Source organism: Xyrauchen texanus, chromosome 48 (assembly GCF_025860055.1).
Source record: "Xyrauchen texanus isolate HMW12.3.18 chromosome 48, RBS_HiC_50CHRs, whole genome shotgun sequence".
Lineage (NCBI taxonomy): Eukaryota > Metazoa > Chordata > Actinopteri > Cypriniformes > Catostomidae > Xyrauchen > Xyrauchen texanus.
The window spans coordinates 12,276,855-12,304,539 of record NC_068323.1 but is presented as its reverse complement, the minus strand read 5'-3'; the positions used below and the strand labels follow the sequence as shown (position 1 = coordinate 12,304,539).

General features: G+C 37.7%; 1 protein-coding gene across 2 annotated transcripts; it reads right to left on the bottom strand.

Moving 5' to 3' along the window:
- Positions 1-481: 481 nt before the first annotated feature.
- Positions 482-26,890, bottom strand: LOC127639333 (TM2 domain-containing protein 1). Of its 2 annotated transcripts, XM_052121266.1 has the most exons (7): positions 26,752-26,890; positions 22,446-22,520; positions 20,757-20,865; positions 20,565-20,656; positions 12,745-12,818; positions 6,627-6,746; positions 482-865 (listed from the first exon to the last, which is right to left on the bottom strand). In XM_052121266.1, the coding sequence occupies exons 1-6, from the start codon at positions 26,882-26,884 to the stop codon at positions 6,636-6,638; spliced, it is 594 nt and encodes a 197-aa protein (XP_051977226.1). In that variant the 5' UTR covers positions 26,885-26,890; the 3' UTR covers positions 482-865; positions 6,627-6,635. The 2 variants fall into 2 exon arrangements, with proteins under 2 accessions (XP_051977226.1, XP_051977227.1); XM_052121267.1 differs by lacking the exons at positions 482-865; positions 6,627-6,746; positions 12,745-12,818 and adding an exon at positions 20,058-20,330 and having other exon boundaries at positions 22,446-22,518; positions 26,750-26,890.
- Positions 26,891-27,685: the final 795 nt, after the last annotated feature.

Genomic DNA, 27,685 nt, shown 5'->3' with positions numbered 1-27,685 from the left:
CATGCACTACCCCTGTGAGATATGCTAAAGACAGCTAACGCTGTGCAGTTGTCAACAATATCCATCTAGTGCATGTAGGAATATCACTGAAAAACAATGCGGGCGGACACAAAATCACTTTCAGTGTGAACAGCTCCTTATTCACATGACCGCACTAGTTGAGGTTTCTCAGTGTTACCTCTCAAAAAAGTTACCTTTTGCTTCATCAGTTTAAAAGAACCCTGATTGATATATCATTCATGATGGTGGACTTTGATTGGTTTCTGGGTCATGGGGCTTGAGGATGGAAGAGCGAGGAAACGAGGATGCAGTTTAAGAAATGAGAAGCTTAAACTGTCATCCAATTGTCAAATTGTCATAGTTGTTGAATCTCAAAACTCACATATATGTGTTCTACGTCCTTTTCTTCTGAGTTCACCATTTCAAATTAGTTAGGCAACACCTTCTTAGCATTGAGAAACACCCCATATCAGATCCGAAATATATATTTACATTTTATTTACAGTGTTTTACATCCGAACATCACACAATGTACAACATATAGCTAGGGAAATACAATAGATGGCAATGAAAAGGAATAAAATATGGATGGCATTCCAAAGCCCTGACTCAAAGGAAGAGATTGATGATCGATGGACATATGGAGAAAATGATAAAGGGGGGTGTTGAGGTTTCAAGCAGAGTTCAACGCTAGCTCAGCACATACATGAGCCATATTTAGAAACTCCAGACGTGGACTCTGTCTTTCCCAGAGAATAATCTGGCATGTCCGTGTGTCTTGATGTTTGGACACGGCGAACGTGAATCCAATGAAAAGCTGAGATTTGTCTATGTACATTTGTTGGGTCATCTCGAATGGATGCACCTGAAATGAAAGAATGGAAAGAGTTAGTTCTGTTTGGAAGCAGGTCAAGAAGAACACAAGCAGAAGATAAATCTTTCCCACACTGGAGGAGACGCAACATCCAATGCTGAAAATGGATCCTTGTCATTTTACCTATACAAGAACAACATTAGGCTTTCTCGATTTTGCTTTTTGGGTGGGTCGGGTGAGGATAGAAAGATATAAAGTACAGTATGGGCAGAAAGACAATAGCTGGGCTTCCGTCCACATATTTTGGTGTGAATTTTGGTATATCACACAGCAAACAGCTGGACGGAATAAAGACACCAAGATGAAAATAACATTTCCAAAATGTGCATCAAAAAACGGATACGCACGATTGAGGTGGATACATTTTTTAATTGTTAAGACATGCACATAAACTATGCTGGAAACACATTTAACAAATAGTTTCCTGGATGGGAATCAAAGAAAAAAAAAGTCAGGTGACTGAATAATTTGCCCATAACTGGACTAGCCAGAGGACCAATAGCATCACATATCATCTCAAATGTAGCTACTTCAACCTCCGAGACCTGACCGAGATAGCACACGTACATCTCCGAGATCCCCGTTTAATCTGGAAAGCATCACATTTGAATTAACATCTGCTAAACATCTTAAAAAGATCAGATTTACAAACAAACATTATAAATCAGAAACGTCTCAAAGACATCTGCTGAATGTCTTATTGACTTACTAGAGGAAACGACTTGCACATATTGCAGATGAGCAAACAACAGAAAAAATACATCTTCCAGATGTAAACACACAAATCAAATAGTCGTCTGGGTGATGTATGTGTGCTATCAGTGTCTAACACGCAGTTACTCCCAGACATAAGGCCTCTTCCGCTGATCGCTTCCAAACATGAAGTTCGTCAGAGCGTTTTGTCTGTATGCCCCAAACTGAAATGTGTTTTTTATATTTATAAGCCTTCCGAATATGCCTCCGTCTGCTGTTAATTGAACAAACAGATAGTCCCGCCCCCAACTCACGCTATTGGTTTTGTCAATGTTGTAGTGTTGGGTTGGACAAACACAAAATAGACACAATGTTTACAGTTTTTTGAACTCTGGAAAATCTACACACATTAGCTTTAATAGGAGAGCCACAGTGGATTCCCCAGAGGGAACAACACGCATTACCAACTTGAGCAATGATGATTTTGTTCTCTTTAACACAAGGGATGGAAACACTGCTTCTTTTCTTTTTTTAAATAAATAATTTTTTGTGGTAATCAACATTATGCCACAAATGGTGTCGATTGAGCTTAACTTGCACTAATCCCAGAATTTTTCATTAAGTTTGCAACTTGAATGGAGGCCTGACAATAGATACAGATACAGGAAAAAAGACTAAAAGGGAAATAGAGAGGTATACAGTAGGAACCGAGACACATTGGACAGAGACAAAGTGAGCAGCAAAAAGACTGTGTTTGTTGGCGAATATGGCTGAGTGAGCATGGATGAAATCTTCGACTTGTCTCATCAGAGGCTCATGCTGGAACAATGTAAACACAGGAGAGCAAGTAATGGTCACCACATGGTCCCATTCAGCATTACACTCCTGTCACCGCCATTACAAATGCAGCAGCTAATGTTAAGAGCGAGGAACTGGTAAGAAACAGAAACTGATAAGGGACGGACACAGATAAAAGCAATCGTCTACAACACAGCCAATATTTCTTTTGAATATAGGGGTGTGCATGGGGAGTACCAGGACCAATGATTCAACAAATGCTGTCCTGGTGCCAGCTGTAATAAGTGCAATCTCACGACCACCCATAGTATTTTTCCAACGTCCTCCTCGGCACGCCTGACATTTAATCGCGCTGTCCACGGAAAAGGAGAGTGAGGGCCATTGGATAGGGTATTGTGCATATCTGAAGGTGTCCTTGGACCAAAAGTTTGCTTTGACACCCCAGGGGGCCACTCAGTCGAAGTCTATCACCATGACCTTGTGCTTATTACTAAGAAGTGGTTCTTTGAAAACTTTCAAGATTAGACATTCACCTATAGGCTCTTTGTCCAACTCAGTCTAAAGGCCAAAGAATATCGTAGTTTTTCTCACATGCCATGCGCAAGATGAAAATGTCTTCATCAGCACATTAAGCATGGATGTCCGTGCAGCCTAGTTTTCCTAGAATGTCAGTCTGCATCTTTGTGTGTTGTCGGCGGATGCGCCCGGCATTGACTATGCTAAAAGTATCACAAAGCAGTCGAAGTGTGCATGTGTCCAATGCGTCCGTATGGGCTTGCGGTCAAAAGAGTATACTTTGAAAGGCTGAGTGCTCAAAAAACTAAGAATACCCTAGCCTTAACGGTTATTATTCAGTTAGGGTATGTTTTGACTACTTGAAATTAAAAATTTCCATGTACTGGAATAAAGATCTTGATCATTCTTCAAGTGAATTTTGGTTATGACATGTGATGGACGTAATGACATTGTTCAATTTTTGTAGAATAAGTTGGATAAGCTTTGGGCTTTCTAATACAACAAGTTAACTAGCAGTCACTTTGAACTTATAAAGCTATGATGACTTGAATTTGATTGTTTCGGAGTTAAAATTCTCAAATACTATCCAGTTTGGTAATGACAAGGCCCAGATGAAATCTGCATGCAGATTTCTGCAGAACTGTGACAACTGTCATTCCCAAAATTTCTATGCATTCCCACACCCCTTCAATGTTTTTTTTTTATGAAATATTTTGGCTAATTTGATGATGCTTTCAGCTACCAATAAGGGTTCAGCACTCAGCGCTCCATTTAACACATTTTCCCATCTTGAATCTCTTCCACAGAATTCAACAGATTTTCCTTCAAAATCAAGGTATTTCCTTAAAGATTCCTTCTGAGTCTGGTAATGAAATCTAATAAACCTACTCTTAGATCATGAATTAAAAATCTTCAAATTAAGTGATTAATAAACTTGTTTCTTAATTGTTCTTTAAAATGCTTGATGTGTAATGAGTAATAACAGCATAGTGATTCTTTGCTATTAAAAAATGACAAATTGTACCTCTAAATACCAAATATAAATATAATATAATATACAATATAATATTTTTACAATTTAAATATCTATTAATTAGATATTTTACAATATTATTTAATTAGAATTAAAACATAAATTTATATGATCATTATAGATGTAAAGCTATAAAGACTGGGTGGGGGACAAATACAAAATAGTAAATTTCTGGCAATTTTCCCCTTTCAAAACTAAAAGATAACAACAACAACACCCCCATCCCCCCCAAAAAAGAGAAAAGTTAAATGTTCGAAATTAGATATTTTACATAATTTTTGTAATTAAAATGAACTCTTTTATATGCTTATAAATAATAGATGGTAAGTTACAAATTCAAAGTAAGGGACAAATCTAAAATATTAAAAATTCTGGCAATTTACCCCTTTCAAGTCCAGGGGTGTGTCCAGGGGGAGGCTGGGGGAGGCAGTGCCTCCCCTAGGATAAGCTCTGCCTCCCCTGAGAATTTGAGAAATAATCTGTCCATCTGTTGTTTTGAGTGTAGCCCCGAATGTATTTTGAATAGTTGACTGACAAATATGAAACCGGACAAAAGCCTATGTAAACCCCCGAAATCATAAGTTGCCTTATTTCATTGTGCTTTGGCTTTGCACATACTGCATACAGCCTGTAAAAATAGACATAGGCATAATCTAGCCTATAGAATAAGTTCCTTTGCTGTCGGTAGCCTATGGGCGACTCCGTTTCTTCCTCTCTGTTGAATATGCAGCAGGTAGAGGAGGAGCTTGCACAGTCCTTGACATCAACTAACGTTACTTAGTGGCGAGTTAACGCAATTAGCAGGAAAGACAGCAAAAATTAAGCAAATGAGGCTTTGGGGATTTTCCCGAAAGAAGTCAGTGGGTAAGAATTCACATTTGTTTTTGTCCTTAAAGTCTTATGATCATCATCTAGCTGGCTTTCACCCACAGTAGGCTAAACCTCAAGAGTTGTAGCCTCTAACCTCCTAGTTTAGATTGATGCATCTTGGTAGCTCCGAGTTAACGCAGTCGCCTCTCACGCCAGAGGTCGCGGTTCAAGCCCCATTTGGAGCGCACTTTTCTTGTTTATCAGGTGTTGTTTTCGCTAAGGATAACCAATAAGCATTAACATAAAATGTATGTGTGACTTGTTTTGTGATATTAGTTTGTAGGAAATACACACTTTGATTTGATTAAATGGTTTTGTAGAGTGTAGCAAAGATGAGCAACAGACTGAGGAGCAGCAGCTGTGCCAGAATCAGGCATGGAAACTGGTAACATTTAATCAGTCACTTTACTTTAGAGAAAGTTAAAATTGAAACATTGTTTATCTCAATGATCCTAATGAAAGGATTTTGATAGATGAATTATTCTCATAGAGATGATGAGAATTATATACAGTTCGATGCCATAGTGTGTCAGTGAACTTAGACTAAAATAATTCATGTATTGCTTTAACTTCGGATCTTATACATCATTTTGACTATTTATGTCAAAAAATATAAATGATTTATATTCAATATTTTTTTTACCTCACTTTACTCACTATAATATAACTCTTTTGTGATGACTTTATGTTAATGTACATGAAAATTCAAGAATCATGATAGATCTAAGGGCAGTCCCACTGATCTGCTCTTCCCAATACATTTTCTTCAATGGTATTGTTCTACAATTTGACATATTTAGCACTTGATGAATTAGTTGTTTGAAGCTGATTTGCAATAAGTTATGTGCTGTATCTGTTCTTTTGCATCACAGATGATTCAGGGAGGAGAGAGGATGTTGAGGATAGCACTAGAGTGGAAGATTTAGGAACTGTAGAAACAGGCCCAGCCAGAGCAAAACTCAAAGAATACCCTCTCACCAGCTTTGGACTACAGGGAAGTGGTTGCTAGTGTGAAAATAAAATTGTCTGGGCTAAGCCCCGGATGTCCTTCAATGCTGGAAACGCCTCTGCATCTGATGATAAATTACAATTTAAAAGTGGATTGTTTTGTGCATATTTTTCCATCGCTAGCAGATGAGTGAGGTCTGACACAACAAAAATCCAGTTTAAGCCCTATAGTCTAATAGGGGCCCTGTGCCTATCTCTGGGTTCCTGGCTTAGAAAAAGATATGCACTAAAACAGATTGTGTGTAGTATAGCTTAATTTTGTGCCGATTTTTTCAATTGTTTATGTAGCCCCCCCAAACATGATATCCTGGTAACCCCTCTGTTCAAGTCTAAAAATCCCCCTTAAAATCATCCTTGGAAACAGAAAAGTTCTGAGTTGATATACCTCCCCTTAAAGGAATGTTCACACAAAAATGAATTTCTAGCAAAAAAGGACTTAAATATTGATCTGTTTCTACCACACACCTATCATATTAACTTCTGAAAATATGGATTAAAACACCTGTATAATATGGATTACTTTTATTATGCTTTTTGGAGCTTACGAATTTTGGCACCCATAAAATTGCATTGTATGGATCAAAAGAGCTGAGAAATTCTAATCTGAGAAGCTGAGAAGATCTAAATATCTTCATCTGAGTTCAGCAGATGAAAGAAGGTCATACACATCTGGGATGGCATGAGGGTGAGTAAGCAATGAGATAATTTTTATTTTTGAGTGAATTATCCCTTTAACTGCTGTTTTTTTGTTTTGTTGTATGTGTGTGTGACATGATTCTGGACAACACTGGATAATGATTTAATGTATTAAACATGTATTTAAGAGATCCTTACCTGGTGTCTTCACGGAGAGATCTGTGTTCTTCTGTAGGTCTCGTTTGTTATTGAGAGACGGGTGAGGCGAGCCCCGTAGTAATCCACAATGTAATCCGACCCATCTGACGGTCCCACGATCTACACCAGAGCAAACACACCGATACTCACATGTCAGAGCATCGCTCCGAGACCAACATAACAATGTAATCTTTCACCAGACAATTACATGATTCTACATTACACAATGATGAATACCAGGTGGGCTGGTTGAGTCTATAGTTCTCCTCAGATGGCTCATTCTCTTACAATTGAATTATAAGACAGTAATGCCGAATTGGAAGCAATTAAAGTTTAACCCCAGGCAGTGTGGTAATTGAGGTTGCTTTCGGAGTTCTGGTGAGGAGGAGTGTCCCAAAGGACAGTCCTCAGATCAGAGCTACAACAATGAGCTCAGGGCCCGAGTTGGGACCATGCCAGTTCTAAGATCAGCGCCTATCCCAGCAACATGATTGGACTGACGCACAAAGACAACGTAATGGCTTCCTGCAGGCGTGCGCACCCAACACCTGGCTCTGCCGGCTCAGCTCTGCTTTGGGATGGGATGATAATGAGTGGTGGAGGGAAATAAAGCGCCTACCAAACACAGACACAGTGATCATGTGTTTTACCATATCGAGATTAGCTCTTGTTTGGCAGGGGACCAATACAAGCACTGTGTCCAATTAGTGTTTTTTCAGAGTATGTCCTGAATTCGATGACAAACTTACTTCTGGACCTTTGACAAAGTAAATTTTCGGTATAAAGGTGTGTAGTATAAATACGTTCCTGAACATCACACTCGCTGTTGGCCTTGCCCTTTAAGCCGTACATTCTTAGACCAATTGTATGACGTACTAACAAACAATGACGACAACCACTTTCTTGGTGCCTATAGCACTTGCACTTGAAAAAAGCCACTCAGCTCAGTTTTATCAACTTTTCAACTCTATCCATCTATCCACCCACCCACCCATCTATCTTTTTTGTGACGTTCTGACGATCCAGCTAGCTAGCTGCCAGTTTGTCTTATTATAATGTCTGTATAACCATCAATCATCAAACATTTATATTTATGCACTTGGCAGATGCCAAAGAGACTTACAGTACACCTATTACAGAGACAATCCCCCCGGATCAACCTTGAGTTAAGTGCCTTGCTCAAGGACACAATGGCGGTGGCTGTGGGGATTGAACAGGCAACCTTCTGATTACCAGTTGTGTGCTTTAGCCCACTACGCCACCACCCCTACTTTTAGTCTTGACAAACTTTACCCAATCTAGTTTAATATTACTGCTTTTTGCATATTGTGTAGCAGGGAAGTATGCAACTCTCACATCGGTATCGTCTGATTCCTTGTCGCTATCGGCATGGAGACGACATGAGTTTCTCAAAAACATGTGCATTCTCTCATACCATTACCATTTGATCCATCAAACTTGTTAGCAATTAAGAGCAAACCCAAAGTTACATTGTGTTGTTAATCTTGCGCCATTACTTTCAAAAAGCTGAGACGTGGTGTGACTCACGGGACAGAATATCAATAAATATATATAATGATAACACATCCCAAGTGTTTATTCATTAGTTCTCAAAGATGCATTTCCCAAATGACGTGGCTCTTAGCGAAGTTAGTTTGACATAAAATATTGCGTTTTAGCAAGGAGCAATGTGTGCAAATGGGGTCCCATGGGAAGGGGATATCCTTTATCAAAAGCGTCACAAATTAAAAATGAAGAAGCCCGACAGTCAACAGCTAATTGAGAATGTACGCGCGTGACAGCTCTGGCTGCCAGAGGCACTTCTTAAAAGCATTGCTCTTCCAGGGCCTTCAATAAGACATTAAGAGAACAATAAACACACTGCAGTGGGCCTGTTAATCAAAGCAGCCATGGCCATTTAAAAAAAATAAAGGCTTGCTTTATTTATCCACTGCGGCTAGAAAAGTCTGTGTATTTCAGAACAGAAAACAACTGAAGGAGGAATGATAAAAGGTAGAAGCATGAAATTGTCAAAGGATTGACAGGTATTGTTTGTAGGGAGTGTGCTGCGATTGAGTAATCAAACCAGGTACAACTCAAATGTTAAAGGCACTCAGTGTTTATGAAAGTCAGTAAATTTAAAACTGATTGAGTCCTGAAGGTTGAAAGCCCTTTTAGAGCTTATAACATTACGCATATTCTAGGGCTGTCAATTGATTACAGTTTTTAAGTGAATTAGTTTTGTGTCATACTGATTAATCAAATTAAATCACAATTATTTGCATTTATCAATATTTGCCAAGAAAGGCCCCAATTAAAGATAATTCAATATAAATAATATGTAATAACTAAAATATTTTTTTTATATAATAATATAACAATTCAGTGATAAAAAAAAGCCTGCTGTGTTTAAATGCTGTGTCAATTAAATGTAGTTGAACCTCTGAAGATCACGTCTCCAGAGCCCAACATAACTCTGTTATTCTTTTGTGTAGCTGTCAATCAAGTGTCCTGCATGACTCTCATTCTGTGGCTATGCTGCTTTTGAGGTTTGTTAAGGCACGCTGATTGCTCCTTACTGATGCAGCTCAAAGAAACATGAAGTTACATGTACTTCAAGCTTGAATAGCTCCGATGTTAGGAAAATACATGATTTTTCTAACAGAATTTACGTAGCGAGCATGATTGTGTTAATTTTGTATCACATTATATTTTTTTGTAGTCACGCTAAATGAACCTATTAAATTGCCAGCTGTAGTATATTATTTATAGATATCTACACCATTCAAAGATAGTCTATTGACCGCAAGTCTATACGGATGCGTTCGACACATGCGCACTATGACTGCTTTGTGATGCTCTTTAGGACAGTCAGTGCCAGGTGCATGCGCAGACAGACCTGACAGTACCTACCCCTTAGTGTTCGGGGTAGTGACTGTCCGTGAATCTAAAAAACTAGAGAGTCCCCGCATACTATACTAATCTCCAATGTGCTGCTAGACTTACCGGCCTGCAGAAAACCAAAGTATACTGTGACAGTGCGGAGGGTGGGGCCGGGTGATGATTCTGCACACCCGTCCCTTATCAGACTAATTAAGGGACCGGGTGTGCAGAATCACCACCCGGCCCTGCCCTCCACCCTGTCGCATATACATTGTACTTAAGATGCTCTGAATGGTTTATGGTTATGGTAATGTTTGTCTGGATTTCCGAAATGTAGGATGGCAGAGGAAAGCACTACCTGATTTATTAGTGTTAGGTTTCGTGTTAGGCTAGAGTTATTTTGGGTTACAGTTTCTCCAACCAGTCAAGTAGAGCTTTCCTGATATTACAGAATCATCCAATCAGGTATTGCTTTCCTTGTGAATATAAATGACTTTTCTCCTACCCCTACCTTTCAGAAATTCACACTTAGCACCACTTGCAGAATAAAGCAGCTTTTTCCCCTGAGACTTTTATGACTAAAATCTTAGGGGGCTTTCACACTACAAAAAGCAAAAAGTTTGATGAGTTGCGTTGTGTTCACCATGCATGTTTTTGATGATATAAGATGAACACAAATGCGCCAGAGAAAAAAAGACAATGTTTAGATATAGGGCTTTCCTCACTACAACAGACCGTAATAAACTATCCTGTCCTGATCTTTTCCAACATACACATGATGGAGAAGATCAGGATACTGTTCCCCAGGCATTTAGCAGCTCAGACATATGAACAAATCATTAAAAAATGATGGTTTCACAAGTAGAAGGGTGGTAAACATTTCCAACAAATGACGCAGCAGCCAGAGGAATTCCAAAGAATGTGTAATCATTATTTCTGGAGCCATCCTTTAAGATGCATCAGAGTGTGCCATAAATATTTGTCATCAGTGGCGGGTGAAAGTGGCGGTGGAGAGCAAGCGTTCTCTCATGTATAGCTTCATTCAGGCCTGTGACGCCTAATGAGAACAGAGAGGGTGAGGTTAGGCCTAACAAGATGACAAATGGACTGGCTTTTTTCAATTGTCAGGCATAGGAGGTCTTTAATGGGGGTTAGGGGAGTCCTATGGGAGCGTGCAGCATGGGGGAGGAGGCAGCAGTGGCGGCAAAAACAAGCTGTGCTCTCATTAGCTCCTTTCACAGTGTCATAGAGACACAGGGAGACACTGAATATAAACACAAGCATTGAAGGAGACTAGTAAGATTCAAACCTACAATGGTTACCAGCCCACAATATGAACAACTGGGTCACACCATCTCTGATGTGTAATAACTTTATTTCAAATGAAAAGGTGACTTACAGTGTCCTACTGGGTGAACCTTAAAAAGAAATGTCAGATTTCATCCTAAAATCAAAAGAAATTAAATTATGCATTGCATTTAGATTTTGATAAAGCCAATTTCTAGGACCATTAAGATATATTGCACTGTGACTGTATTTTCATTCAAATTAAGCGCATAATGGGAACATGTGCATAAAATAGGCTTCATTTTCTTTATGCAACTTTTAAAAAACATTTTATGTTTATAAAAACTATGTATATATATTTATATAACAATATATGTATGTACAATTGTTTATTTGTTCATATTTTAATTTTGGTGGGAAATCTTATTTTATAAGATTCACCCAGCCAGACATGATGCGAAAAATGTCCTAATTGACAGATGTCTTGTGGAACTCACGGCTGGTGAGGACAAACTCTCAATAGAGATAAAATGTATTACTTGCTACTTTATCACATCACGTCTGGTTATAACATGATGTAAAGTTGGCCTCTTGTATGCTGCAATCAGCTAATATTACTCAATCTACACCACAGTATCATTCAGGTAGATCTATTCTTTTGACCACTAAAGATAGCTTCACTAATAATCTTCCAGATTTATCTCACATACTCAGTAAGCCAGAAGGTCTAGAAGAACTTGATGTAATAACAGAAAATAAAAATTTGAAAATCAAATTACCAATGTTTGTAGAACAGCATTTTTCCACCTCAGAAATATTGCTAAATTAAGGCACATGCTCTCTGTTGCTGATGCTGAAAAACTAATTAATGCGTTCATGACCTAAAGACTAGATTATTGTAATGCACTACTGGGAGGAAGTCCAGCAAGTTCAATAAATAAACTTCAATTGGTTCAAAATGCAGCAGCCAGAAAGCTGAATAGAACCAACAAATATGATCACGTAAGCCCCATTAATTCATCATTACATTGGCTACCTGTTAAATTTGTATTAATTAAAACATTTTGTTAAAAAATTTTGAATGGTCTAGCCCCACAATACTTAAGTGACCTTCTATCACGCTTTATTCCATAACGTTCATTGCAATCGCAAAATTCTGGCCTGTTAACAGTTCCTACAATATCAAAATCAAAAACCACAAAATGAGATAGATCCTTTTCATATCTGGCTCCTAAACTATTGAATAGTCTCCCTAACAATGCTCGGGATGCAGATAAACTCACTGAGTTTAAGTCTAGACTAAAGACTCATCTATTTAGCCAGGCATACACCTAATTTATCCATCAACTCACAGCAAGGCTGCTTTAGTTGGGTCTGCTGGAACCTGAAACATTTATCATGATCTATAATTCTGCAAAAAGTTAAATGGCATCTACGCTGATCTTATTCTATTTGTTTCCCTGGCTCAACTTCGTGATTCATATCCCGAGGTTACCAAAGCTGGACAGATCCAGCTCTGTTTCTGCTTGTCGGTGTCGGACTCCGCTGCTTCATGTCTCTGAGCAACCGATGCCAGCCAGACACCACTTCAGTCTATTACGATGGATGACTGAACTGATGCCAACTCCAACCATAGGACATGGGATACTTCATATGCCACTGCCCGAACCTTGGATTTAGGATAGACCTCACCGGTTGAACTGCGATGCACCTCACTGATCTCTGCCTGCATCACCTTGGTCTAATAATGGACTACACTCTTAAAATGAAATACATAGACTATCAATTAATTACCAACAAAAGCCTTCATCAGTCAACTAACAAAGGGCAATGGATTAATTTCTGCAGTTAAACCAGGATGAACTTCAAAGACATTAGTCATTAATCTTACAGTTCATACAAAATCTTTGTTTAAACACTGACCCTTAGCACGTACTACATAACTTACCTGCATGGAAATCAACATGAAGTCAACTAAGCTTCCAATACCACAGAATCCCACAGTGCAGAATTTCAGCAGGCCTGAAAACACACAAAGAGGAAACCACACGTCAACCGACCAAATATGACAAAGCCAGAAGTCCAAAAACACTTATACTTAACCTCTCTGTTTGATATCAAAGAAAACAGTTTTGAAGGGCAAATCTATTCAAAGTAACATTCATGGGCAATGCACACCCGAGGAAGTGATTTTGTGCCTTTTATTTTTTGCATCAGTATTGTGACCACCATAAACAATGGGTAAATCTCACAATAGTTTGCCCAGGACAGATTTAAATTTCAATGATTTAGCCTGTTTTAGGTCCATTCAGATTTTTTGGTAGCACTTAACAATAAAGTTTATTTGTTAACACTTTTAATATATAAAATAAAAATGAACAACATGTTTACAACACTCATTAATCTTGGTTTATGTTAATTTCAACATATTACATTTCAATAAATTTTTTACTTTTGTAGATTTTAACTAGTGGTTGACTAATATGGGTTTTTCAAAGGCCGATGCCAATATCTGGAGAGCAGGATGGCTGATATAAATGCAGATAAATATACACACAATTTCCAAAGTGAAGCAAACATTTATTTTATGCAATATTTAATATTTACCTAAGCAGATAATCAAAAAATTACCAAATTTCATCCGATTAATCGGCCTAGCCGATATATCGGTCTATTACTAATTGTAACAGTAATGCATTATGAACAAGCATGAAATAACAATGAACAATAGTATATTTATAAATTAACATTTAACCACGATTAATTAAATGCTTTAAAATTGGTAATTGATGCTTTAAATATTCATTGTTACTTCATAGCTAATACATTTTCCAATGTATAGAACATACAGATACCTTTATTGCATTAAGACATTATATGCATGACAATTAGGCAGATTTCCTTCCTATTACAGTAGTACACCTGGACGTGTTTTTAACGTGAATGTTTTTGTAATTCCAATTATTTTTAATGGTAATTATCATTATATTTTCATTACTGTAATAAAGTATATTTTACAGTAAAAAACATGAAATACAATGTTTTTTATTAGTAAAAGTCTGCATAAAGATAAAAAATATGCTGTCATAATGCAAAAAATTAAATAATAATCTTTACTTTCTTAAAGCAAAATCAATAGATTTTCTTATTTTGAATTTGGGGTGAAATGTGACCCGAACCTTATAAGTCTTACTTTTTAGAACAAAGATGCACTTGAGTTCTGAATAAAGAATATTTAAAAAAAAACAATGTGCGTTACGCTAAATGTGTTTCAACATGCAACAAGCAAAATGTATCACTCTAGCCTCTTGATTAAAGACTAAATCATCAGTGACCATACAAATGAATAAAACAAATAGTTTGCATTTGCAATGAAGCATCCCTGCTTTGGGTGTCCATGAGTGATAATTTGAAACGCCATCGGGAACCCATGAGATATGTAGTCAATTAAACCCCCTGCTATCTTGTGATTCAAACATAATTGCTGCTAATCGTTCTTAAAAAAATACTTATAATTAGTCATTGAGGGGTTTAGGCATGTTGATTCCAGGGCGGATATATAAAAAGCCACCTGCAGAATATCTTCTCAACAAGTCCAGCATTTCCTTTGATCTGTAATGGCCCAGCAGCTCTGGGGTCAGGTGTAGCACACTGAACGCGTCTATAGAACCGACTCCAGCACGGTGTGAGCCTGCCTTTCACAAACTCCAGTGTTTCTTGCACAAAGAACCAAGGAACAACGGGGACCTTCAAATGCACAGGCGCTTTTGTCCCAAAGCAGGTGTTTAATTGATCAGGAAGTCCTTCAAACATGGAGAGGTGGAGAAAGACAGAGTGTCCCGCTGTATCTTGCCTAACCTTGGGTTTTTAGACGTATGGCTTGAACTCATCTATGTGATGATAATAATAGCATCAGTTAGAGCACCGTGGGATAGATGGACACCCTGAGATCTTCTCACAATGCTCTGATGGTAAAGGAGAACTGTTTTAGTTAATTAGTTGTCACATGCTGACTAATTTGTTGTTAAATTGGCTGATACAAAAAGGGCAAGGTGTTAAAAGGAGAAAAAGGGTCGTTTGATGGGCTTCTCATGTGAAACATGGGGTACGAGATCTATAAGCTCATGTGTGAGCAGCATATGGCCTTTCTTAAAAGCCTTTTAAGAAAGATGTCATGAACTTATCTCATGACATCAGAGGTGTGCTGGGGTTCGTCGCAGGCTTTTCTTTTTAATATAGACTTAACACCCCCAAAAAAAAACAACAACAAGAAAACCCAAGCTACTTTGTATATAGAAAATTAAACCTATTTTTAGGGACATTATGACTTTTGCCATTGTGTCATTATTTCCACATAAATAAAGCCCCACCCCCCAAAATAATTTTATAATTAAATTATTGATTAAATGATTAACAGTTTTTATTGATTCATACAACAATGTGAAACAAAACATAAATAAACAGAATCAATATTTAACCCCCACTATTAGCCACTTCCCAACCATACCTTGACCCTCAACAAACATCCCTGTGGTCACACATGAGTATACACACAAACACACAAAAAAATTTAATAAAAAAATAATACATTTAAATGCAAATAGAAAACATTAGAATAGAAGAACAGGGTGCCCTGCAAGAAATGTCATGGCCCCCACAAAGCCTCACACTGAACATCGAGTCAGTCTGAGATTACATGAAGAGACAGAAGCAATTGAGACTATACAGAAGTACTGTGGCAAATTCTCCAAGAAGCTTGGAACATCCTATCTCCTAACTAAGAAATGGTTCCAGGGCAAGACAGAACAATAATGGGGAAAGAGGGCAACCCTGCTGGGTGCCCCCATCTAGAGTAAAATAATCTGAAATTAATCAATTTGTTTGTTCCGTTGCTACCGGGTATCTATAAAGTAACATAATTCAACCAATAAAAGTAATTTTAATGATTCTGTATACATTTCTAGCAAAAGTGGAGCCAGCAACATTCAGCAGCAAAGCCATCTGGCCCCGGAGCCTTGCCTATAGGCAAGGCCTTAATTACCTCGCCAAGCTCCTCCAAAGTTATCTCAGAATCAAGAGTATTTTTTGTGCTCAGTCTTCATTTTAGGAAGTTCTAATATCTTCATCAGTAGACGAAGACGTGGAAATATCAAGATAGAATTCTTTAAAGTCATTATTAATATCAATGGCCGAGGTAAATATTTCACCACCTGCGCATTTCACTAAAGGAATGGTAGAAAAAGACTCTGTTTTATATATCTAGCCAGAAGATTTCCTGCCTTTTCTCTTGACTCAAAGTATTACTGTCTTGCCCTGAATAACCAAAACTCCAGTTTCCACAACAAAATAGTATTATATCTGTATTTCAATCGGGTCAATTCTCTGAGATCATTAGATGACATTCAGCGCTTCATTCCCTTCCAACTCCATGTGTTCTCATGCTTTGGATTTTTTGGTGAATGAGGCACCCTGTATGACCCCAAGACCCGCCTTAAGTGCCTCCCAAGCCACGCCCACAGAGGATACTGAGGACCAGTTGGTCTCCATATAAACATTGATTTCAGACTTTAATATTTATTGGAATTCAGGATTTTGCAAAAGGGATACATTAAAATGGCAACTACATGATTTCTTTTTCTCCATATGTGGCAACACCTCTAAACACACCAGGGTAAGATCTGAGATCATGTTTGTCTATAACGTTTCCAATTGAACAATCAACAGCCGATGAAAGTAGCACACAAATATTGCACAATGCTTGAAGGCTACAAATAGCCGTGAGTGTGTGTATGCAAACAGAGCAGCGCCATTCAATAACACGCTGGTGCTGCACGTGCATATTAACTACTTCAATGGTGTTTTTATGGTTCTTTTTAGTCATTTTTGGAGCTTGACAGGAACGAAAATGACTAACACACAGTATTGGATTTGGATCTGGCTCGTCGGACTGATAACCGATCCATCTAAAACATCAGTATCGGAGCCAATAATGATCCAGGTATCGGATCGATGCATCCCTAGTAATGACTCCCCTGCTCTTACTTGATCGAGCACTAAAGAAAATATGTCCACCTCATATCTTCCCAAATTTTTCAGCTTCCTGTGGGGAAAGATGCATTTATTGAAGGAACACTAAATCATATTTCTTATGCTTAAGAAGAGAAATAGCCTTCCTTCTTTTTATGGGGTGCCCCAACCCATTCACATTCCACGTGGAGACACAATCCACTCATATTAACATTTGACATATTAGAAAAAATAGATTGTGTGTCAAAAACAAAACTATAAAGACCAAATTCCAACACTGTGGAACAATTCAACAATCAAACCCCGACCTTCCCCCAGAACCAAACAAACAGAAAAAAGAAAAAATGTGCGCATCAACCCCACCCACAACAGTGCCAACTGGCATCCATCCCTCTAAACTTAAACAGTCCATTTATGCCTATGAGAGCCCCCGTGTCAACTTTGCCATCAGATTGCTCACGTCCGGTGTTTCTATACAAATTTTGTGAAACAGAATTACATTAAAAAAGGTAATCTATATTGTTCAGAGAGCCGGCCCACTCGGCTGCTACATGAGTGCAACAAATTACCTAATCACTCCAATGCAAGAAATACTCCACAAAAGTGTGTTATTCCACAAAACAAACTCCAGCCGCTAGGCAGAACCAGCACAAAAAGAAACAAGAAAAGGTGTTCACTTTCCTCGAACGGTCAAGTGAATGTTCAGTGAGTCGGTCCATTCGGAACAATGTGAGTACCACAAAATAACTTACTCTATTGACTTTATGAAGGAAATCGCTTGCTGTGGGCATGTGAATGTTTTACGGCCATCCTTAGCATCTACTCTCATTTTGGCCAGGAATATCAGTGCAAAGTGACCTTCCTTTGATGTAAGAATTTATTGCACTCCTTGAATCTATCATATTTCTCTCGTCAAATTCGCAAAGTCTAGAAACAAGAAAATGCTGTGGTTCTTCCGGAACCCTGTGAGTTCGCTCAATTTCCATTTTATGGCCTGTTATTTTCAAGAAGATTAGGAAAGAGCCCGTCCAGGAATTTCCCCATATCCTAGCCCTCTTCGGCCTCAGGAATTTCCCCATATCCTAGCCCTCTTCGGCATCAGGAATTTCCCCATATCCTAGCCCTCTTCGGCCTCAGGAATTCTGATGTTAACAATTCTGATGTTATTCTGCCGGCTACAGTTCTCCATGTCCTCCATCTTCTCCCAGAAATGCTCCAAATCCAACTTGGTCGCTAGCAGATTAGCAGATAATTCCCTCTCCGATGACTCCAGATAATCAATCCATTTCTCGACATCCCCCACTCATGTAACCACCTATAATTTAATCTCTATGGCAGTGATGGATAAATGTAATAAAGAAAAATCCTCCAAGTCAGCAACGACCTTCGTCAGCATTTCCGACTTGTTCAACATCTCTCGCTGAATTTCCCTCACTTCTCTGACCAAATCAACTCCCTGGCTCGGGGGCTTCTCTGGGGTGTCAGTTTGAGCACGCAAGTGTCTTTTAATTTCTCCAGAGCCCGAGGATTTTGAATTCTTTGACATATTGTTCTCCTATAACAGTTATGGAACAGATTGTATCGAATCTCACTGGTTAATATCATTAATAGTGTTAAAACTAGCAAAGTGCTCAGAGCTTGCCATTCATACATCCGATCCTCGCATAGAGTCACATGACTCTCCCGAGAATAGGTTTTTGCATTATGGTAACAATTATCTTTTCACTTGTTAAAATGTGTCATGTTTTTGACAGGTTTTGTGAGATTCATCCATTAGTTTTTAAGCCATCTACAATATACTGTATGTGTGGAAAGTACTGTAATTAATGCGATCCATCATAAAATTTTACCTATTTAATGATTTCTATGCATTTATTAGGTGGTATTAAACTTTATTTAAATATATCAAAACAGACATTTTTAATGATTTCTTTTACAAATACATTTTATAATAATGATTTTGTATTAAAGCCCCTGTTCTAAGTGAAATGTTTACCTACTCAATTTACTGGATGTCTTTGCACTAACTATGTTGTATTTTAAGTTTATTGAACTGTATTAATTATTAGTATTGGTTTTACTAAATTGTTACTAATGAAATGTGATAAAGATTACTAATAAACTAATTCAATTAAATTAATTTTCAAATAAAGACTTTTGATAAATTTGGTAACAATTTCTGTGACATTTATTGAGTGTTTACTGTATTTGCAGTAAACAAAATAAATCTGTGTTTTATTGTAATTGAAACATGCAAAAAAAAAAAAAATAACAATAGAAGATTTTAGTAACACATTTGAAAGGCGGCAATAAAAAAATAGCTTTAATTACTAGCTTAATATTGTTTAGTAAACTTGACATTTGATCTCTGAAATAGAGCACCGGTTGCATTACTTTCTACACAAGAAAATAAGACATTCAATAAGTTGTAAATTTTTGCCAAGACGGCCTTACTGTTACGTTCCTATGTTGTCTGCCCTCTGTTCTTTGTTTCACTATCACGTTTATTCCACGTTTTCTTGTTGTCCGCTCCGTGTTTTCCGTTTCACCCGTCACCGATCCCGTTCCTTGCCACGTTTTCCCTGTTGTCCGCCCTGAGTCTCACTGTCCTTGTGAAAAACTACACTTCCCACAATTCCCAGATCTTCTCACTGCCATCACTGTGTCATTGTTTGCACCTGTTTGTCGTTTGTGATCCTCCTGTGTCTGTGTATATAAACCCTGTGTGTTTTCCACTCCTTGTCGATCGTTGTATGTGTTAGCTCCTTGTTTCCCGTGATTACTCACCCGTTCGAGGTTCCCGTGTCCTTTCAAAGGTTCAGTCTCTGTTTTCCCATTGTGGATGTTTTCTTTTGTTCCTGTGTTTTTTAGTTGCCATAATAAATATTGCATTTGGATCCGCACCTCTGTCTGTCCTGTCCTGCTTCCACACCCAGCATAACACTTACTCTATGTTCAATTAATCATTAATTAGTCTTATTCATGCTTAACTAGTTATTGTGGACCCTTTAAATAAAGTGCTGCCAAAAAATGTATATACTTACAGCATTTATTAGTCTTGCTTAATGTTAATTTATTCAAATATAATTGTTCATTGTTTTTTATTATTGCTGTAATGTCAACAATTACAACTTCTAATTTAAAAATGTATGTTGAAATTAACATTATCCAAGATTAATACGTAGAGAAAAAGTATTGTTCACTGTTAGTTCACGTTAACTAATGCAGTAAATGTTAACAAATACAACCTTATTGTAAAGTGTAGCCTATATCAGTATTGTCCAGCATTACAAGTAAGTGAAGATCGGTGCGCAAGATGTGTGATTCCTCTTCAGAGAACATCTGTCCGAAATGTGTGCCCTTGGAATGGAGGAGGAAAGTGATGATGTCAACAGCAGAGCATCCAGGACTGATTCTATCTGTTTCGAAGGTCTCTTGAGTTAAAGCACAGCGCTAGCATGAAATATTTCTTATGAGTTATTGATGGGGAAAATGGATGCCAGAAATCTATTTAACACGAGATGTCAAAGTCAGAGGTGATTTCAGGCTACAGCAAAGAGAGAAAAACATGCAACATAAGAGCACATGCTCTTACACATTGAGCCACGGTGCTAATGTGGCCGTCACAAATTAAATTTGAGATTACAACATTTACTGAACCCATCCCTTCCAGCGATCCCGATATAAATTAAATTATAATGAGAGACATGGCATTAATCTGCAAATAAGGTGGTTCCTTACCTAGAGCTGGGTATCCCAGGTAAAACCGGTCCGCCCCAATCCATCCCAGGAAGAGTGAAAGAGCAACAGCTACTTTGTACGAGTAACCACTCCTGTATCGTCCAAAGAATTTGTTAATACATTATTTATGAATGTCTCCAAATAACATGGTAATCATACTGAATGCAAGAATGAAAGTGAACTTGAGCATACACATTCCGGCAGGGGATGCTTTTGTTGAATCCGACCTCTCCACCGCTGAATTTGGACATTGTCCCATTTGACAGTCGACAGCTGACATTTGGAGCAGGTAAGCATTCCACTGCAATGACAACACTGTGTTAGATTCCAGATTTAAGACAATGTCATTTCAACCTTTTCCACTACAGCTGTGATCGCTAATCAAAGTGTCTATGATGCACAAATATGCGGTCTAGGTAGAAAGATCACAAGGTTTTTTTTAGACACAGCCAAAGATTTTAGAATGTAATAAAACTAAAAAAGATCTATGGGTAATTGAATAAAACACAATGTATTACGTAGTATTTTTCAGTGTATACACTGGTGGCCAAAAGTTTGGAATAATGTTCAGATTAAGCTGTTTTGGAAGGAAACTGGTACTTTAATTCACTAAAGTGGCATTTAACTGATCACAAAGTATAGTCAGGACATTACTGATGTAATAAACAGCATCACTGTTTGAAAAAGTCATTTTTGATCAAATCTAGACAAGCCCCATTTCCAGCAGCCATCACTCCCAACACCTTATCCTTGAGTAATCATAATAAATTGCTATTTTGGTACTAGAAAATCACAGTTTGCAATAGACTGCCATGTCTTAAGGTCAATATTAGGTCAAAAATGGCAGCTTTCAAAAACAGCTTTTTCTAGACACCCGTCAGTCAATCATTGTTTTGAGGAATGAAGGCTAAACAATGCTTGAAACTGCCAAACTTGCTAAATTGAAATTTCTCTAGTTTGAGAAAAAGACACCTCACATGTCCTCAGCTGACAGCTGTCATTGAATTCTACCCGCTCAACACCAGTTTCAGTAAAGAGTAAAGAGAAGACTCAGGGGTGCAGCCCTTATGGGACGAATTGCAAAGAACAATCCACTTTTGTAACATAAAAACAAAAGAAAAGGTTAGAGTGGGGAAAGAAACACAGACATTGGACAACAGATAATTGGAAAAGAGTGTTATGGATCTTAACCCCTGTGGCATGGGGGGCGTGGTCGTGTGTCGGTCTGCGGGAGAGAGAGAGCGGTAAGGCTTGTCACCTGGTTTGTAATTTTCTCTAACACCTGTGTCTTGTTGTAGTGATATGGAGAGAGACATTTAAAAGGTACGCCAAGTGTCAAGTGAGGGAGAGAGAGTGGATCCAGAGAGCTCCACAGACGGAGTGTGTTATTGTTTGTGTATATTTACGTTTCTAGGGCGGTGACCGTCGTATGTTCAGCATAAAAATTAAACAGCTGATTTCAAACCTGCTTTGCTGTCTCCTGACTCCTCCATTGCTTAACGAACGTGTTCACAACCCCATTAAGCTTTTGTGGGATCAGCTTGACTGTAAGGTGCGTGAGAAGTGCCCGACAAGAAGTGTGGGTAAGTGTGAGTATCTGGACAAACTGACAGCTAGAATGTCAAGGATCTACAAAGCTGTCATTGCTGCACATGGAGGATTTTTTTATGAGAACTCTGAAGTAGTTTAAGAAGTTCTGAACATTTTCTTCTAATTGTAATAGTAATTGTTCAGGTTCTTAATGTTCTGACTATACAGTGTGATCAGTTGAATGCCACTTTGGTGAATAAAAGTACCAATTTATTTCCATAAGAGCAAACACTGTACATTATTCCAAACTTTTGGCCACCAGTGTACATAACTTAATCACAGATGACCCACCCCATGCCAAGCGGTCCTTGCAGTTCTCTGGCTCTTGAGTCGCATCATCTATTTTGGGTTCTTTACACTGATACTTGATCACTGTTAAGGCAGGATCAAACAAAAGGGTCAAATCAACCAAATTTCATAAAAATTCCCCTGCTGATTTTTTTCAATAATTTAAATACTTTTTCCAAAGAAAGATAAATATTAATCACAATGTAATCCAAAATACTGAATGTCATAGATCAATATTTACTGAATAATCTATTATTTTGTAGAGCAGGTCAAAATGTCACCTATGATTTTGGAACAAAACTACAGGTACAAACTAAGCTTAGAAAGGTGGCAGCATAATTTTATTTTTACACAGAGATAGGTTGGTCCATTACAGTTGTCTGCAACCTTTTTGACAAGGAGTGCCATTTTTATTTTCCTGGTTAAAGGCTGTGCCGAGACCGAGATATTTTTTAATCGTTTAATGTAATTTTTAATGTCCATAGTTTAAAATGGTGTACCTGTATGATGAGTTGGAAATCTCAAGGATTAATAGTGGTGTTTTCCTTATTACATCACGTGTTGCTCTGAAAGCAAAAAGAAACAAATGAAACACGGAATGTAGATTGTCATCCGAGCAGCCTGACCAAAGCAAAGCGTTCGTGTTTACTCTCGTGATTAACCGAACGTGAAGCGCTGTCGGCTCGTGATGTGCGAATGGCTTTGTCTGTTAGGTATAGTGCAGGCTCATCACATTAAAACTTTTTGTTTAGCCTCCCATTCAGCTCATGAAAACTCGCAGCGTGATCACGAGGAAGGATTACATCAAGATGTAGATTGGAATGCATGTGTGGAATTAATATAAATAAAATAGTCTACTCCTCTCTCGCCATTGCTGGCATGTTAGTGATTACCTCTCCGTGTGCCAATGCTGACACGCATGCCATAGGTTGCTGACCCCTGGTCTATTACTGATAGGAATAATAATTACAACACTGAAAACCCTTATAAGTTGACTTTACTTAATTGATTAAACTCGTTTCCTCAACTGAATTGAGTAAAGGATTCTCCAAAACTTGTTTAATTAAGTTAATTTAAGTGTTCATACAGAATGAACTTAACTATTTAAGTTTAAGTAACTAGATGCAAGTAGGCTTAACTCAGATTTACTATTTAAATGTTGTTGTTTCTACTTTATAATTTTAGTTGAAATTACTTAAAATTTGATCATACCCTAATGGTGACATCACACAAAACAACTGTTTGCAACAAAACTACATAAGGACTACCGCAAAAGAGCTAAAACTATAAATTCTTAATAACAACTATTTAAATGCCCCCATAAGTTCCCTTTGACCAAGGAAACTTAATTAAATAATGCAAGCACAAGGGATTATGGGTATGCCCACAGCCTCAATCCGAGATAACACTTAAAATCTTAAATCTGTAGATTTTTAAGAAAAGAGACTTTTTAGTTATGAGCACAACATTTTAGATTTCAAGAAACCTTTATTTAAGCCAACCTGATTTTTCCAATAATGACAATATTAGGGTTTACAGTTTTTTTTAACCACTGGTGCAGTCAAAACAATCTGGAGCTGAACACACTTAAAACAGTGGAGACGATAGTGGACCTTAGGAGGAACACCCCAACATTGTCCCCCCTCACTGTTCTAAACGGCACTGTGGCAGCAGTGGAGTCATTCAGGTTTCTGGGCACAACCATCTCTCAGGACCTGAATTGGGACACCCACATGGACTCCATTGTGAAAAAGGCCTAGCAGAGGTTGTAATTCCTTCCCAAGCTGAGGAAGTTCAACCTGCCACAGGCGCTGCTGAAACAGTTCTACTCAGCAGTCATTGAGTCTGTCCTCTGCACTTCTATAACTGTCTGGTTTGGTTCAGTTATGAAATCGGACATCAGAAGACTACAAAGGACAGTTTGGATTGCTGAGAGGATTACTGGTTGCCCCCTGCCCTCCCTTCAAGAAGGCAGTAAACTGTAAACTTCCAGAGTGAGGAAAAGGGTTGGAAAAATCACTCTGGACTCCACTCATCCAGCCCACCACCTTTTTGAACTGTTGACTTCTGACCGACTCTTCAGAACACTGAGAACCAGAACCAGGAACCGTTTTTTTCCTCAGGCTATCCATCTCATGAACAGTCAAAACTGCCCCACAATAAATATGTGCAATATACAGCTTATTCACTTTATATTTTTATTCTATTTTTTCTGTCTTGAATTGTATTATTTGTGCACTGGAAGGTTCTGTCACCAAGACAAATTCCTTGTATGTGTAAGCATACTTGGCAATAAAGCTCATTCTGATTTCTAAGTATAAGTGACACATTTTCAGGCTTTTCAATCAATGCGTCACATATTCTTAACAAGTAATGTATTTTTGGACTATTGAAAAATTTAGATTTTGACATTATGGTTTAATGTGTATAAACAAAGGCACATAACACTAATTAACATTATTTGCACTTCAGAGCTTTGTGTTGTTGGACAATAAAAACTACCTTCATACCATGTGACCAACATTTGTTTTTTGACCATAGAAAATGGGTAAAACTAAAATGTAAAAATTTACCAATGGAGCCCCATTTCTCTGGGATTTCATAATAAGGGGCCTTAAAAAGGAAGAGAGGGTTTGTTTGGAATAAGAATCTAAAAGTATATTAAGATATCTTATAATTCTTTTGGTGTTAGCACTGCAACTTTGGAAAAACATTATTGGACTCACACCATTGGCATAAAATGCAACAAGGGTCGCAAAAGTTAACTGATTTTAATAATAGACCAACCTTTCTGTGTAAAAATGAAATAATGCTGCCACCTTTCTTATGTTATATTTTGACCTGCAGTTTTGCTCCAAAATCGTTGGTGAAAAATTTATTAATAATGTATAACTCCTTAAATATTAATCCAAGAAATTAAATATGTTGTCCATAATCTCACACACACACAAAAGTTTGGAATAATGTACAGATTTTGCTGTTTCGGAAGGAAATTGGTTCTTTAATTCACCAAAGTGGCATTCAACTGATCACAAAGTATAGTCAGGACATTACTGATGTAATAAACAGCACCATCACTATTTGAAAAAGGTTATTTTTTATCAAATCTAGACAAGCCCCATTTCCAGCAGCCATCACTCTCATTGCGTAACCTTATCCTTGAGTAATCATTGATAATTTGATAATTTGGAACTAGAAAATCACTTGCTATTATATCAAACACAGTTGAAAGCTATTTGGTTCATTAAATGAAGTTTAACATTGTCTTTGTGTTTGTTTTTGAGTTGCCACAGTATGTAATAGACTGGCATGTCTTAAGGTCTTGAGGAATGAAGGCTATACAATGCTTGAAATTTTTTAAAAATCTGAAGATTTCATACAAAGGTGTACACTAAGGTCTTCAAAGCCAAATGACAACTGGCTCTATCAAGGACAGAAAAAGATGTGGAAGGCCAGATGCACAACTAAACAAGTCTGTTTTAGAAATAGACACCTCACATGTCCTCAGCTGACAGCTTCATTGAATTCTACCCGCACAACACCAGTTTCATGTACAACAGTAAAGAGAAGACTCAGGGGTGCAGGTCTTATGGGACGAATTGCAAAGAAAAATCCACTTTTGAAACAGAAAAACAAAAGGTTATAGTGGGCAAAGAAACAGACATTGGACAACAGATAATTGGAAAAGAGTGTTATGGATCTTAACCCCATTGAGCTTTTGTGGGATCAGATAGACTGTAAGGTGCATGAGAAGTGCCCGACAAGACAGTCACATCTATGGCAAGTGCTACAGGAAGTGTGCGGTGAAATGTCACCTGAGTATCTGGACAAACTGACAGCTAAAATGCCAAGGATCTACAAAGCTGTCATTGCTGCATGTGGAGGATTTTTTTGATGAGAACTCTTTGAAATAGTTTAAGAAGTTCTGACATTTTTTGTAATAGTCGTTTTCACGTTATTAATGTCCTGACTATACAGTGTGATCAGTTGAATGCCACTTTGGTGAATAAAAGTACCAATTTATTTCCATAAAACACAATCTGTACATTATTCCAAACGATTGGCCACCTGTGTGTGTATAAATGTATTATGTTTAAGAATAAATCACAGATGTATTGATTTAAAACAACAAATCCCCATACTTTCGCAGCAGATAGAATAATTTATATAAATATACGTTTAATTAGCACATTTAGACTCGCTGCTGGCTGTATCATAAACAACGCTTCAATAATAGCAATGAGGCTAGCTAGCATGAAACTAATGTAATAATTCCCATATATTTACACTATTTTTAAAAAAGGATATTGTCCCAGTCGGAGTTTATCACAGTTGTCCACATCATTGCCCAGGCTGTGGATGACAGTGAGGCAGAAAGTAAAGATGATCAGCGCCTGTGTTGCTGAGCGAAAGCGCAACAAAATCCTCCAGTGTGCAGCCATGTTGAACTGTCACGTGACTGACGTGGATCTTAAAGAGACACGCACCTTATACGCCGAAAAATAAACTGCAAGTCCTCTAGTTATTTAACGCTTTTAACTTTGCGTATTTATTTACTTAAGCTGGGTTGTGTTGTTATAAAGTTTTCTTTCATAATCAATTGTCGGTTGAACTTGTTTGCTGTGTTGGATGCTGACAATCAACTTCATACTCGGATAACTGCGCTAGCCTGTATAATGGGGTTTTGATTGGGAAAGCGGTACAATGTTTGTGTATTTAGATTGTATGTCAACTTTAACATCACTTTAAAGCATTTTCTAGTTTAGAAAGAGTAAATTACTCTTAAACACCTTGTTAAGTCTGCCAGTAATTTTTCACTGCACTGATATATAGCACAAGTCTTGTTTTGGGGAGTAAATATTTAGTACTTTTGATATTTGTATCCCTATAAATCTATTAAACTCAATGACCATTTGAGCTAGAGACATGAAACCAAATGTAAAACACTCTTTATATAGCACAAGTCTTGTTTTGGGGGTAAATTTTCAGTACTTTGAACACAGAACTATCTATCTGATTACAGGATGGATGGATGGACACAGGCAGACAGACAGATAGATAGATAGATAAAATATTAGAATATTACAAACATTTACTATATTTAGTTTTTTAGTAACTAACATTATGCTACAAATGATGTCGATTGAGCTCAACTTGTAATAATGAGTTGAACCCAGAACATTCCTTTAAAAAAAAAAGTTAATATGTTAACATGCACCTAAACAGCTTAACAGGTGCATGTT